Here is a 15000-nt window from a genome sequence, read left to right as displayed (position 1 = left end):
GTTGATCGATTGCCAATCTTGGTATCATTTGAGGGAGTAAGTCAATTACTTAGGTTCCCAAAAATTGAGAGTGATTCTGGCGAGAATCAGGTAAATGCATTTTTTGATTTAATAAAGTTTGGGATGTAAAAAATAAAATACAGGCCTTGTGTTGTGACACAACAGCTTCTAATACAGGCCGCTTAAATTACGCTTGTATATTGCTTAAACAACTATTAGAGCTTAATGTGTTGTATTTATGATATCGTAGACATATTTTGGAATTAGTACTAAATAATGTTTTCGAGGTTAAACTTAATTTATGTACAACTGGTCCAGATGTATCAATTTTTAAAAATTTAAAGAATGTTTGATTAGTCTAGATTTGTTGAATTTTGATATTGGTATCAATGATATAATTATAAAAAATGCAGTTGAACACTAAAAATAACGTAAAAAAATTTTAATTGGAAACATTAATAATTCAACAATGTAGAAATTACTGCAAATAATTTATGTGTTATTTTTATGGGTGCAACACCCCTTAATGGTGTAAAATTTCACTACCCTAATGTTTTTCATCATGCTAGATGGATGTCTAAAGCAATTTATTCGTTAAAAATATACATGTTCAGAAAACAGCTTAAAATACGAGAAGAACATGCATTTCGTAATATTTGTGTATTTTTGGTAAAAGTTTATGTCAAGGCTTGGTTTAAGGGATCTATTGCCATACAATCAGCATTTAATGATTTATGTTTCTTAAAAGTTTTAATTAATTATCCTGATTCTTTTATATCTAAAGCTGCAACACAGAAATTTACCGGACAGTGTACCGGCAGATATTAAACTAAAAATGGTTGAGGCATCAAGAGAGACATCACAAAAACAAGATAAAAAAAATTACAATAAACCTAAATGATACTAAACTATTTAAAAAAAAAGAACTTAATAGTTTTTTTGGAAACTCATCCTCATAGCTAGGTTGAAAATCCTGATTTTCAAAATGGTTTGAAAGTTTTATCTAATCCTCTTGTGACAAACGATATAGCAGAGAGAGGTGTAAAACGTATGCAAGAATACAATGAAATATTAACTAATGATGATGAACAAAAACAGTTTCTACTACAAGTCGTTAATGATTATAGATCACAATTTGGAGATTGTACTAAAAATTCATTGATGAATAATAACAATTAATAATCCTATCAAAAACAAAATTTTTTTTATATTGTGACTACTAGAAGAATGATTTTTAATATTATTTAATTTTATAATATTTTATGAGCATTAAGATCATTTTTCATATTTTTTTTAGCATTTCATTATTGGTTTACTTATTTTATTTGAGTTTGAAAAAATAAAAAAAAAAATCGTTATTTTTTAAATTATCATAGAAAAATGATTGTTATTTATAAGTTTTCTTTATTACCTCGCCAGAAAACACGTAAAACAATTTTATTTTTCTACAAAACTAATAGAAAATTAAATTTCAAATAACTTTTACATGAAAATTTTTTTTATAACTTGAACGGTTCATCGTATATACTTAAATTGCCGAAATATATGAATTTTACTGGTAAACATAATATTTATGGAACTTTTGACTTTTAGGAGGTAAATATTTGACTTATGAGTTTTTTGCTAATAACCTTTTTTATGTAAAATAATTATATGTATAATTTCTTTCTTATAAACTTTTACGTAAAAATCATATATTTTGAGATAAAGCACAATAACTGAAAAACTACCCTTTTGATCGAATTTTCAACCCTCTTGCGGCACGTGTTAACGTCAACCTATCGGGACCAAATTTTGCACAGTTTATTTTTACATGTATTAGAATAATTTTTTGGTGCGCGTAAATCGAATTTTGAAAATTTGTATTTTAAGGACCACCCTAATGATATATTTATCAATATGATAATTTTTTTTCTTGTCTTGAACAATAATTATTTATAAGAATAGTTATTTTGTTCGTATTAATAAAACATTATCATAAACCCTTGATAAAATTTCTCTATCAAAATTGATTGAGGATTTTCTTTGGGTGTAGTGATGGCTCTTTGTAAACGAACATTAAACTTTCTTGAGACGGTAGTACCACGAGAACAATTTTAATACAACAGCGTTACAAAGGTAATTGGTATAGGACATTTAACACAGGTATACCTAACTCAACTAAATACACGAGTGCAGCGGGAATCCGAAAGCTGCAGGTATTTGAGGTTAAAGTTGTGATTTTGACTTGTTTAGTGTACCCGACAGCCTCAATCTCCTATTTGAATAGGTCTGTACATCACTTCTCTGGGAGTTTTTCCTATTTAACTGGATTGTATAGTTTTTAAATAAAAGTGTAAAATACTGTTTTATTGTTATTTTTTAAAATAAAGTCTTTATATTTTTGTAGTACTCAATAACATATTTCTTTTTCATTCGCTTACCGTAACATCATGAATTAATAAATTATCCTCCTAAAGTTTAATGTGTAGGAGAGATGTATGATCACTATACTATGTATAGTATAACAATTTTAAAAAGTTTCACTCTTTAAAAATGATCGTCGCGTACATAAATAGCGTATTAATCGAAGAAATGCGTAACCTTCACAAAGCTACACTGGCGTTATAGAGCCGTTATATAATAAAATACAACACTATATACATTGCTGTAAGATTTAAAAAACAAAAATTTAAGGGTAACTATAATTCTTACGATAAATAGTTTGCATTACCATAAATGTAGTTAATTTAGAGCTGATAATACGAGACTTATCCGATACGTTTTTGTAGACCTTTATTACATACAATTGATCGGTGTAGAATCTGAAAAACGCATCAACCAATAAAAAAAATATTTTACTAAAAAATTGTATCCAACTATTTTTGTTTTTAAACCATGTAACTCTTTAACTAATGCTCTAATTTTTAACTTTAAGACCTCTATCATTATTATTCTATCAATTCTACAAAAAAAATTAAATAATTCTGTTAAACAATTTTAGGTTCCTCTGATCCTACACCAATGAATCATTCTTCTGCTTCTTTTTCTTCGCCTTAATCCCAACTACTTGGGGTCGGCCACCCTTATCCTAAACTTCCACTTGACACGATCTCCCACATCATCTACGCTCACATCAGCCATCATACACCTACGAATATTTTATAATTTAGTTATTTTTTATCTTCGATGTCAAGCTGAGAAGGTATTTAAAAACTATTAGTAAATTAAAGTTGAAATGTGTCATCCGAAATTCATTTGTTTTTTATGTAAATTTATAAAATGATAACGATTTTAATTTACAGAACAAGGAAATTGTCGTTAAAAATCTTATTTTCTGTTCAATAACTTCTAGGATTTATTGTATACTTGGGATTTATAGTCTGCTTTTTTTTTATCAATAATTCGTTCTATTTTTCGTTTAATTAATGTTTTTATACATGATATATTTCAAAAATTTCATTCACCAGTAATTAAAAGTTAATACAGTTTTTTCATATTGATTTAATATATATATATATATATATTTAATTACATAAATTCTTATTATGCTTGAATCTTATATTATATCTTACTGACCAACATTTTGCGAGGTCAATCGTAAGTTGTATGTTTTATAGTGTCTGTGTATATTATATTCAATTGTTGGTGCGCACCATAACCGGAAGTATACCGAAAATGCCATTTAACTGGTTTCAATAATCAGAAGTTTTAAATAGGAGGGGAATATTATTAAAATATACTACTGCTATTTTTTTCATTTTCTTACCATGAGAGTAATTGAGTTTCTCTATTTGGTAAATATTATCTTTAATACTATGCCTTAAAGGCTACCGATATTATATTAATATAAATTTACAAATATTAATTATTTGTCGAAACAGTAAGAAACTCAAAGCGAAATCTATCAGGTCTGCCTATGTACTTTATTATTTTATCTACATTGTGTATAAAATATACAATTTTACCTATACAAATTATAAATAAAATAATATGTCGTATTATTATTTATTAATTATTGAATCTTCATATAACGTAATGAAATTGATTTAAAAAAATCAACTTTAGATAGCTAAATTATACTGATAAAAGATGAACTAAAATCTACCAAAGTTAGCTACCACATAATTTTGACGAGCGACTGATACTATGGGGGATTATATTTCTCACCCCCTCTAAACACGTGCTTGTCAATAATTATAATATTTTTATGGAAGTTCTGCACCTCGTTTTAAAATCACATAATATTTAAGTGTAAAAATTATACACAACCGCTATATTATGTAAAGTGTGATAAATAAAAATAATTTGCAAAATGTAAATGAAATCAATAAACATGATCTTAAACTACTTCAATGCTGTACAAAATATCAAACTTGTTTTTTCGATCATTTTAAAAATTCAACGGCAATGATATTTTTTCTCAATAAATTTAACCATTATCTGAATTCAGAAAATATAATATTGAATAAAAAATACAAAGTAATCATTTAATTAGTAAGTAAATTTATAAACAGGGGCGTCATTTACAAATGACACAACAAGAACAATTGTATACCTAAAATTATTTTTTAGCAATGAAATGAGATAAGAAACGTTCACTTAGTACTACACTAGTGTCCTTTACGATATCTATGCACATCAAAAAGAAAGTTGAATTGAATTCCCCGTTTTAGAAATAATTTGAGGTACAAAATACATTTCTTTTCACAAATTATTTTTATTAAAATTCATCAATAAAATAGTTCATTTAAATATTTTAAATATTTGTTCAAATATTACTCATCAACAAATCAATAATTAAACACAGTTCCAGTAATCTAGAATAATCAAACTATTAGTAAAGAATATTGTAATAACTTTAACATATGTGTTTTACTTATATTAAATAAGGTTTCATATTTTTTCGATACAGTTTAATTTTACTAGTGGACATTGTATAAAAGAAAGACATAGTTGAATCAAATAAGAAATACTTGTTTTATATTTTATTTATATCTAAGCTCATAAATATTTTTTAAGTAATTACAAATGATTGACAACGTAGATAAAAATTACTGTTCAGTAATGCTTCAGGATTTTACAACGGTATAAATTAAAATTTACTTTGTTAAAAAACAGTATTCATTATATATTTTTTTCATTATTCATATTTATTCTTTAAATAAAATCTTTAATAATGATGGCATTTTTTCCTGTTGAATATATTTTTACCTTTAATAACAATTTCTATTTAAATAAAAATAGTAAAATTAACTTTTCAAACTTTAATTAAAAGTAATCTTATAAAGTAAAAATAATTTTATTTGTATTTTTTTGTAACTGCTTTTTTATAATTTTATAATAAACAAACCCAGTACAGTTGGTAACCTGCATAGTTCATCCGTCATAATATATTGGAGCCTATTATATCCAATGTAGATCGAAAGTTAACAAAGAATAGCATCCCTAATATAAAACACTTCAATGTAACTGTTTATAATTAATGAACAATTTAGAATTTTTAATTAGGCTCAGATTTTTTAAAAAACGATATAAAATTGAAATAAAATTTTTTTTACATGATGCACATCCCAACCCCCCCCCCCTATTTGGATTTCTAAAAAAAACTATATTGTCAGCAAGGTAAAACTAATGTCAATAAAAATTTCGTAATAATTCATGTAACATTAAAAAATCTTATTTTAATGTATAATGGAAACTAAAAACATTGTAGGTACACTATCGATAGTAGATATTAATTTCTAATTTGATTTTTAAATCTAAATACCTGATATGAAAATATTGTGTTCATGTCTAATTCTTACACTTTCTTTTATGTTGAAGTAAAATTACAATGAATATATCAATCAAATTATGAATAATAGTGATAAATATAATGTAATATTCAGATTTAGACACTGGTTAACTGACCAAATTATTTTATATATATTTTTCTACTGAACTGTATAAAGAGTAAATTTGATAAACAACAGCTTGATATAAAGTTAAACAATAAAAAACAGTTTTATTTCTAAGCTTATAATTTCAATTTTTTATTTTAGTCTAACATTCTAAAAAAATGCATGGAATAAATTATTTCTAAATTATTGTTTTAAGACAATCAACAATATTAAAAGTTCTATTTATATAAAATTAGACATAAAGGACTTCAAACAGGCAACGTGTATAAAAAAATAATTAAATATATAACATTCATAGATTGTATTATTTACAAATGAAATTCAAAATATATTTCTATAATAAAATATTTCTACAAATCAAGTAGTAAGTGACTACTGAAGTTTAAAAATTGAATTTTTCCAAATTATGGAAATGGTAGCTTCAACTAAATACGATTTGTGATCTTTTGATGAATTGTTGAATAAAACTGTTCCAGTAGGAGAATAGTATTCTTATGGACCAAAATAATATAAAATTCGATATAGTAAAACCAATACCTTCTCATCTATGCATTATAGCTAAAATATTAATCGATTGAAATTTTAATCGTAATACATTTTATAAAAATTATGCTTCAGAAGTGTATTATATATTTTTATGAATTACAAGAAAAGTATACGTTTTATTTTATAAATTGTTAAAAAAACTAGTTGATTAGAAAAGCCGGTTATAAAACTGGACTTAAAACAACGTATTATTTTTTCATTTTACATAACCAAATTAAATTTAATTAAAATTGCAGAAGAAGCCACACTTATTTTTTTACTATGTTTAGTTATAAATTTAAATTATACTTATGCAACGTGCTTAATTAAGCATTTTTATCATTAATTATTTCAAATAACTATCAAATTTGGCTTCCTAGTCAGGTTAGATATGTTTTCATGTATGAAAACCAGTTAAAAAATATTTTAAAATATATTAAGAAAATACAAAAAAAATATACAATATTGTGTTTTATGATTTTTCTATATTTTAATGTGGAAATTTTTTCCGATATATGCCTGTAAAACTGGAATGATGATTATAATTAATTAAATTATAAAAATATATATATAATTTAATTTAATTTAATTAAAACTCGTTTTAATATTTTGAAGACGTCAAACTTTGATGTCCTAAAGGCTATTAAACCTTTGAGTTTTGATACAGATATGAAAAAGTTATTTTATTTTAATCATTAAAGCAGTTAATTCCAAAAATTAAAAAATATCTTAAAATAACCAATAAACATATGTATATAAAAAAAATTTAATTTAAATAAATGAATATATCATAATTTACCAAATGATAGTTTCAAATTAATTATGATCTCATTATAAGTAAAAAAAACATCCACAAGTATCCATGAACTATAATTTTTAACTAATTAGTATTAATTAAGCAGTCGCTTTATATGTTTATAGTAATTTCACAGGTTCGTAATTAGGGCATATTATAATTGTAATATAAATAATATTATTTTCGCATGATGTTATTTATCAAATGTAGAAAGTTGTTCTATAAAATCAAAACTCAAATATTTGTCTACCTTTATTCATTAATACAATTAATAAATGTAGTATATTGGCTTGTTGACCTTTTTGGAGGTATTCTATGTCACTTATTCTATAAAGCCATTACAGAATGTATTATGAATTTAGAGTCAACTTTCTCTTAAAAAATATAAGATATTTTTAACTATATATTATTATATAAATTAAAATGTAATGTTAAAAAATAATTTAAAAATTAGATTACCTTGAAAAGTCTTTCTAGGTTATTGAATAAAGATTTTCAACAAAATAATGAAAGCTATTTTATTTTTTATAAACAATAATTTTTATTTATATTTAAACGTAGATCGTAAAAGTTAATATTAACGATTGTATCCAAAAGTTATAAAAACTACCAATAATATTCATAGATTAAAAAAAATTATCAATTACTATTATGTGGTCACCAATTTACGTTTGAAGCATAAAATAATAAAAAAATATTCATCATTAGAGTATTAATTTTTATTAATGACTATAAAAAATCTATACTGACTTTTTAAATTGCAATTCTTAAATACCTTTTGTTTCATATTTATTATACTATAAATATGAAACAAAGGTACAAAGTTTCTTAGATCGATTATATTACAATACGGACTATAAGTTTTAGGTGAATAATAATCCCTATACTCCTCCCCTGATATGAATATTATATATTTACGAGAATATACATAAACATATTTCTTATTTATAATGCTAAAATATTATCAAAGATTGATCTAGGATTAATATATTAACTTACAATGGCATACATTATAAATAAGCAACCCAATTGAACCTTCAATGAATTCACTTAGGTATTAGACATTTTTTAAATGTCACAAATTGTACAAAACTTAATTTGTCAATATAATAATACATTTCAGTATTATTTCTTGGTATATCTAAATTTTTGTGGTAATTTTACCAGAATATTATTATGATATATTGTCTGTTAACGAATTATTTTTAAATATTATAATGTATTCCTAAAACATAAAAATTTTGGTTAAATAATTTCCTGGTAACGTTACTACAATATTCTAGAATCATGATTTCAATTTCATGAATCAATGTCACATGATTTTAAAGAATCATGTGAAAATTATCTAGAAATATTTCTATATTATTTTCATTTAAAATTCCATATTCATATAATATTTTGAGAATGTAAATTTTTGTCTGGGATATATTTAAATAATATTTAATTATATCATATGAGTGAAGAATCTCAAATCATATGTTTTAAAGAACATTTTCAAAAGCAGATCGTTTAATGGTTCTTCAAATTATCTGTAAGCTAAGTCACCATGTAAGCTTATGAATATGACTCGTTATCGTGCTAAAAAATTAATTATATTATTATCACAATATTTTTTAGTAGAAATCATATATTATTCAGATATTTCATGTTATTTGATTATTTAAACCAACAGTTTATTTGGTTATATTTTACTTTCATTTGGAAATATACCAATTTTTTTCTTTGCTGGCCAATTCAAGACATTTCTATGGCTTCTCATTTTTTTTATTTCTTACCAATTTAGGACCATTTTGAAGTATAATATATTAAAAACAAAAAAAAATAATATTCTCGCCTTTTGAGAATATTCCCCCATTTAATATTAGTAATCTTACATCACTAGTTATGGGTACGTAATGAATAACTAAAAAGTTACTTGAGTAGTTATGAAAATGTTTTTTAAACCGCCTATTTTATTGCCTAAAATATATTACAGAAATTCAATGAAAGTTTATTCACTTTTAAGATACTTTTTCACAAGGAACAGCTCTGGAATATTTAAATTAATGTAAAAATTAATACTTAAATTGATACCTATGATACCTATCTTTAATATAATAATACATACTATTTATTTTTCAATAAAAACCTCAAAAAAAAAAAAAGTTTAAGAACCACTAATAGAACCTGCTAATATTAATCTCTTATTTTATGAACCTCTTTAAAACCGGTTCTTAAAAATCACCAAGGTTCCAACCCTGGATTTCTATATTGTTGCTTAAAATTATCATTTTTCATAATATTAAAGATTTTTTTTTTTTTAATATTGTGTTAGAAGAATTTTATTTTTGAAATTGAGGTGTTATGATGTGAGAAGGAAACGCAATTGACGGGAGCGGTTGTTTAAGACGGGACGTTTGGAATGGATATGAGTAGTCAAGGTAAGGCGGCGATCCAAATAGACCCAGATATCTGACATTTGTATACTGTCTCTATATATAATTTTTTATATTTGCTTAACATGAACATCACTCGTGCTTATTGTAATTAAATTTATCACAGATTGTTCGACTTCAAAGAAAAGAAAAGAAAATAATGCGTTAAGTTACAAAATCAAAACAAAATTTGTTTTAAATTTTTTTTTAAAACAATTTAAAAATAAATAATAGACTGGATGTGAATCGCAGATGCTGCTATTTTTCTAATTAGTCATTTCCTGCCTAAATACAAAAATGTGAATATCTTCTGAAATACTGATTCAAAAATTGTTATCGACCAGTCTATTTCATAATTTAATTAAATAGGTATGTTGCCATTTAAAAAAACGGTTATACAGTAGGGTAACATCACAGTATGAGCGTGGCATAGTTGGGACTAGTATAGATGATATGTGACAGTAATTAAAATCACTATCATAAGAAACGTTTTGATGTAAATCTTAAGAGAGCGTTTAATTTTAAGAAATTGGTGGATTATTGAAAAATAAAATATAACTCAAAAAGAATTAAAGAAAAATTGTAAAAAAATCAATTCCACAGGCAAGATTTTTACTGAATCATCAAACGTTTGTCGCATTCGATTTTTGATAAAATTGGTAATTTAAGCTGATTCAAATATTAAAATTAATTTTTTGGACTCAAAAGAAAAAAAAATTGAAATAAGTTTAACCTTATATTCTATGTTAATTAGTTTCATATAATATTCATGAAAATCAGTGTACTCTATCATAAGATATATAAATAAAATAAATTAAAATACAATACTAAGAATTTTAAGACAAAAATAGCACATTTTTGAATAATAACCATGTTGATTATATCTCGAAATTTTTTTTTCATAGAATAGTATATTACATAAGCTTTAATTTAAGATTAAATAAAAATGTCAATATTTCTGGAAAATTTTCAATAATTGAATTGAAAAAGTTTACCTTGTGTAAAAATTGTTATTTTGAGTCCCCACCGTAGTCAGGTGAAAATTCAGATTTTCAAAAATGGATATGAAATGAAAGAAGTAAACTTAAAATATTTATGAAAAAATAATTTTATTGATCCATACATTTTTCAAATAATTATAGTAATTTAAAGTTGAAAAAATAAAATATGAAATCGTAAATTTTTACACCAAAATTGCATGTTTTTCTATCTACGGCAATCATTTTCACATAGAAGATAAGTCGTCGGGACAAATTTTTGCTTTTGAACTTATAGTACATAACAAAAGCTTTATTTTAGTATATGTTTGAAGCTTGGAGTATTTCTGGAATATTTTCAAAACTTAAGTTGAAAAATTAAAATTTTTATGCAGAAGTTGCTATTTTAAATCCCCTCTGTGGGCTGATATAGGGTCAGATTTTTAAAAAATTTTTTATCAAATGAAAGAAAAATATCTATGATTTCAATATAAAATAGAATTATTTTGATTCGTTCATTTTTCAATAAGTTTTTTCAATAAGAGCAAAATGTTCAATTTTTGAGGATAATGTCTTCAATTAGATACGATTTCTGATCTATTGACGTATAGTTGAGAAAAATCAATGCTGTGAGTGTTTATAAAATGTAGTGACGGACACAAAAAAAAAATAAAAAAAAATTACATATCATGGTAAAATTAATACCTTCTCAGCTTCACAATATTTAATCTTCGCACCGTTTTATACATGCATTTGTATGCATATATATTCAAACATTTTTTGCATTAAGTTCGGGCCTTATTTATTATAGTTTATTCTCTATTTAAATATGCAAGCAATTTATACAAAATGTAATTTAAACTTAAAATACCCAAGCAAAATAGTACATAATATCTCTTTTAGCGAAAGTACAATTAAAATCCTGATAAATGTTATTCTAAAAGACACTTGATGGCCTTACAGAAAACAATTAGAAATAAAAAATATTTTGGTAGTTTTTTGTATTATAAATAAAATTAAGTGTGTATAAATTTTTAAATAAAAACCAAACCTACATGGAATTAATGTATAAAAAAACAACGCTCTTAATCCTAGCAATCATTGTATAATTTAATAAAAATACAATTTTATCTTTAAATTAAAAAAATTCATATTTTTATTAAATTTTATAATATACAATAATTATAAAAATGGAATAAGCAAGAAGTCAACAGGAGACATCTGCCCTCTTTATCCACACTGCGGGCGCTCGTGGTTGGTGCACTAGATAGTAACCCAGAGTAATAGATGAAAATTTATTCTTAAACTGAAGGATAAATAAATAAAATGTCATGTTACGACAATAATTTTTTAATTAATATTTTTGTTTATTTTTGGTAAAAGTATTATTTTTCTGAACGTAGAGTGCTCAACATTTTTTATTTTTGTGGATGGACTAAATATAATTTCCCCTCTCTAAAAATTATTTTTTTTTACAATAATGAATATAATGTTACTAAATTTCAACAATAAATAATAACTAAATATAGTTTTGAATTAAGATATCAATAATAAGATTGGCCTGAGTAATTGATATTAATTAATTTATCTTTTGTAAAGTTCTACCAAAGTTTTCGTTAATGCATCATTAATGAATTTATTTTAAAATACTTTTGAAATTGAACTTCTCAAAATAGCTTGAAAAATAAGGACTTAATTCAAAGAGTTCAAACTTAAATGTCATGACCTCAATTTATTTTCGCTTACTTAAAACGAACTTTGAGCTATTAAACTAGTTTATTTGGTTACCTTCAATCCTTAAACTAAGTCATACGAGCCGAATATTTATTGAAACGACAAACGGTCAGGTGCAACGGTTTAGAAGACCAACTCATAAGGCTGTACGGCGTCAGGTGCATCTTATGATTAATAGAATCGATGGAATGGTAGTGGCGAGGGTAAACAGCTGATACGCACGCGCTGCCCGTATTACCGCCACTCGTGCTAGACGGCTAGTCAGTAGTCGACTCGTCGTATTGATGTCTGACTGTGGTTAGGCGGCCCGGTGGTATGTCAGTAGCGTTATGGTTTTTTTAATTGTTTAAAAATAAATTTTATACACACAAATAGTCTTATAAAATATATATGAATTTTTAAACATTTGTTTAATGGTTTTGAACGTAAATTAATTAACTGACACCATCGCAATTAATTTTGATACAGTCACTGTTGGTGAAAATAATAATTTACATACATAAACAAAATATTTCATTAAATGTGTCGTGCGGGTATGTGTGACCGATCATCATTATGAGTTCGCCAAAGCCGTTGGACCGGAAATCGTCCGGCAGCGTAAGGAAACAGTCGTTTTCACATCACCAAAAGTCTTCCAACGAAGACGTTTATCAACAACAAGACGAATATGACACGCCGGTAAGTGTCAGTGGTTTGTGAATACATTAATAGTAGTAGTCTTTACTGGTTATACACTTGACATTTCGATTTCTCCTTTAAAACTAAATCCTATTTAAAAATTTATATGTAAAAATGAAGCATAAAGTTCGATTGCCACGAATATTGCACATGCGCATTTCGATAATTTTACTCCACAAAAGAACAGCAGGTATCTGTCTAATTAGACATATTTACTGATAACATATCGGAAGTTATTATCATTAGATAATAATACATTTTTAAGATTACTTCGTTTCTAATGAGAACACAGCTCTTTTGACTTAATACGTTATACTCATAAACCTAAAATACTTAGCTTCTTAAATTTAAGACTTTATGTCTTGTCAATAAATATAATAAAAATCATTTTTGCGTATACAAATAAATAAAATAATAATATAACCTCTATACGCATTTGAAGTACGTCATTTTACTTGCGCCTTATTTAATGAATTTAATTGAATTATAAGTCAAATTTAGTTTATTAAGGAAAACAACTATATTTTTTATGTGAACAGCTGAAAGGTTATGTTTAACATTTTCTCATTTATGAAAACATTATCTTAGCCTTTTTTGAATTGCAGAAGACTAAAATTAATATGGTTTGCATTTTTATTTGGTTTTCGGTACTCAATTATTATTTTTCTATGTTCTATGTTCTAAGTATTTGGAAATTATATCCCTCTAAGCAACATATATACAATGTTCTGGGCGATATGCTCAGATTTTTCTCGGTAAGATATTTACCGAGAAAAACTTTCAATTAAGTTTTAATTAATAAATATGTTTTCGATACAAAATTTGCTCGACTCATTACAAGCTTTTCAAGTATAAGAGTTTCATTTTGTGATACTGACTTATACTTTTATTAACGAGCACATATCAATGGTTATTACATAAACGCTTTTTGCATTTATTTACCAATGTATGTTATTTTATGACTTAATTTATGTTTACCTAGTTGAAATTTAAGTTCCGTTTTTAAATTTATAATATACTTATAAATAAAAACAAGATATTTTAACGGAGTTTAGTCAAGTGTATTTATTTAGAATTTGAATGTGAAATTACAATAACTTGAAAATCGAAATTTTAGATTAAAATTACGACTCAAATTTAAAACTATTAAAATTTTTAAGTTTTAAATTAAAAATATTACTATGTAAAAATATTAAAGATATTAATTGCTACAGTTATACTAGTTTAAAATTAGTAAAAATTATTTAAAATAGTTTACGTAGTAATTGCTGCCTAACATGTTTACGTTAGTTGAGAACTTCTTTTGAAATTTCTTACAAATTAATACAAATTCCTTTTTTACTTTTTAGTAAAAATTTTTATGTTTAATTGTTAAAAGTTTCATCATAATTTACGTTTATATTTAAAAGTTGGTATATAATTTCGGCACCACGTCTGTAGAAAATTAACGTTTTGAGGATCTTAATGTTAAAATTAAATGTCATAAACCATTTCATAAAAAGAATGGGGTTCGATTGAAAGTAATAAACTGTTGCTAATTTTAACTAGAATAGCATCGTTTGATTCTGTATTGGATCCAATTCAAACAATTAATAGAAGGCTATGACTCATCAAGAAGTGCCTGGAATTGTCATCTTACTTCTGAGTCCTTGACTTGTTATTTCAGCATTACAGACGAGTTGGCTTATCAGAAAATATAAAACATTCGACATTTATTATAGCAACTGAATAAGCTTCGAACATGATTTCTTATGACATACCTAGGTCACTGCTTCCAATATTCGCTATAACAGTTAGTTACTATCAATTTAATGAATATTTACCCATTAAGCATTTCAAAAATGTAAACTCTGTAATAAGTAAATTTATTAGTATTATAAAAAGTGATGAGAAATATGTAATAATAACCAAAGTCTATTCGATTAGTAAGAACATTTGAATATTTGAATATTTGAATATTTTATGTATATATACATATATATATATATATATAT

General features: G+C 24.7%; 1 protein-coding gene across 2 annotated transcripts in view; it reads left to right on the top strand.

Annotated features, from left to right (window-relative positions):
- Positions 1-12582: 12582 nt before the first annotated feature.
- LOC126906298 (uncharacterized) overlaps positions 12583-15000 on the top strand; it is a 22751-nt gene continuing 20333 nt past the window's right edge. Inside the window, exon 1 of one of the 2 annotated variants that reach the window (XM_050686825.1) lies at positions 12583-13006. In XM_050686825.1, the coding sequence (XP_050542782.1) occupies positions 12884-13006 (123 nt within the window). In that variant the 5' untranslated portion in view covers positions 12583-12883. The remainder of the gene's footprint in view (positions 13007-15000) is intronic. The other variant, XM_050686826.1, reaches the window with a different exon arrangement.

This window comes from Daktulosphaira vitifoliae, unplaced genomic scaffold, assembly GCF_025091365.1.
Source record: "Daktulosphaira vitifoliae isolate Bord-2020 unplaced genomic scaffold, ASM2509136v1 Scaffold_4, whole genome shotgun sequence".
Lineage (NCBI taxonomy): Eukaryota > Metazoa > Arthropoda > Insecta > Hemiptera > Phylloxeridae > Daktulosphaira > Daktulosphaira vitifoliae.
The sequence above is the reverse complement of the archived record's forward strand: the minus strand, read 5'-3'. Positions and strand labels throughout refer to the sequence as shown.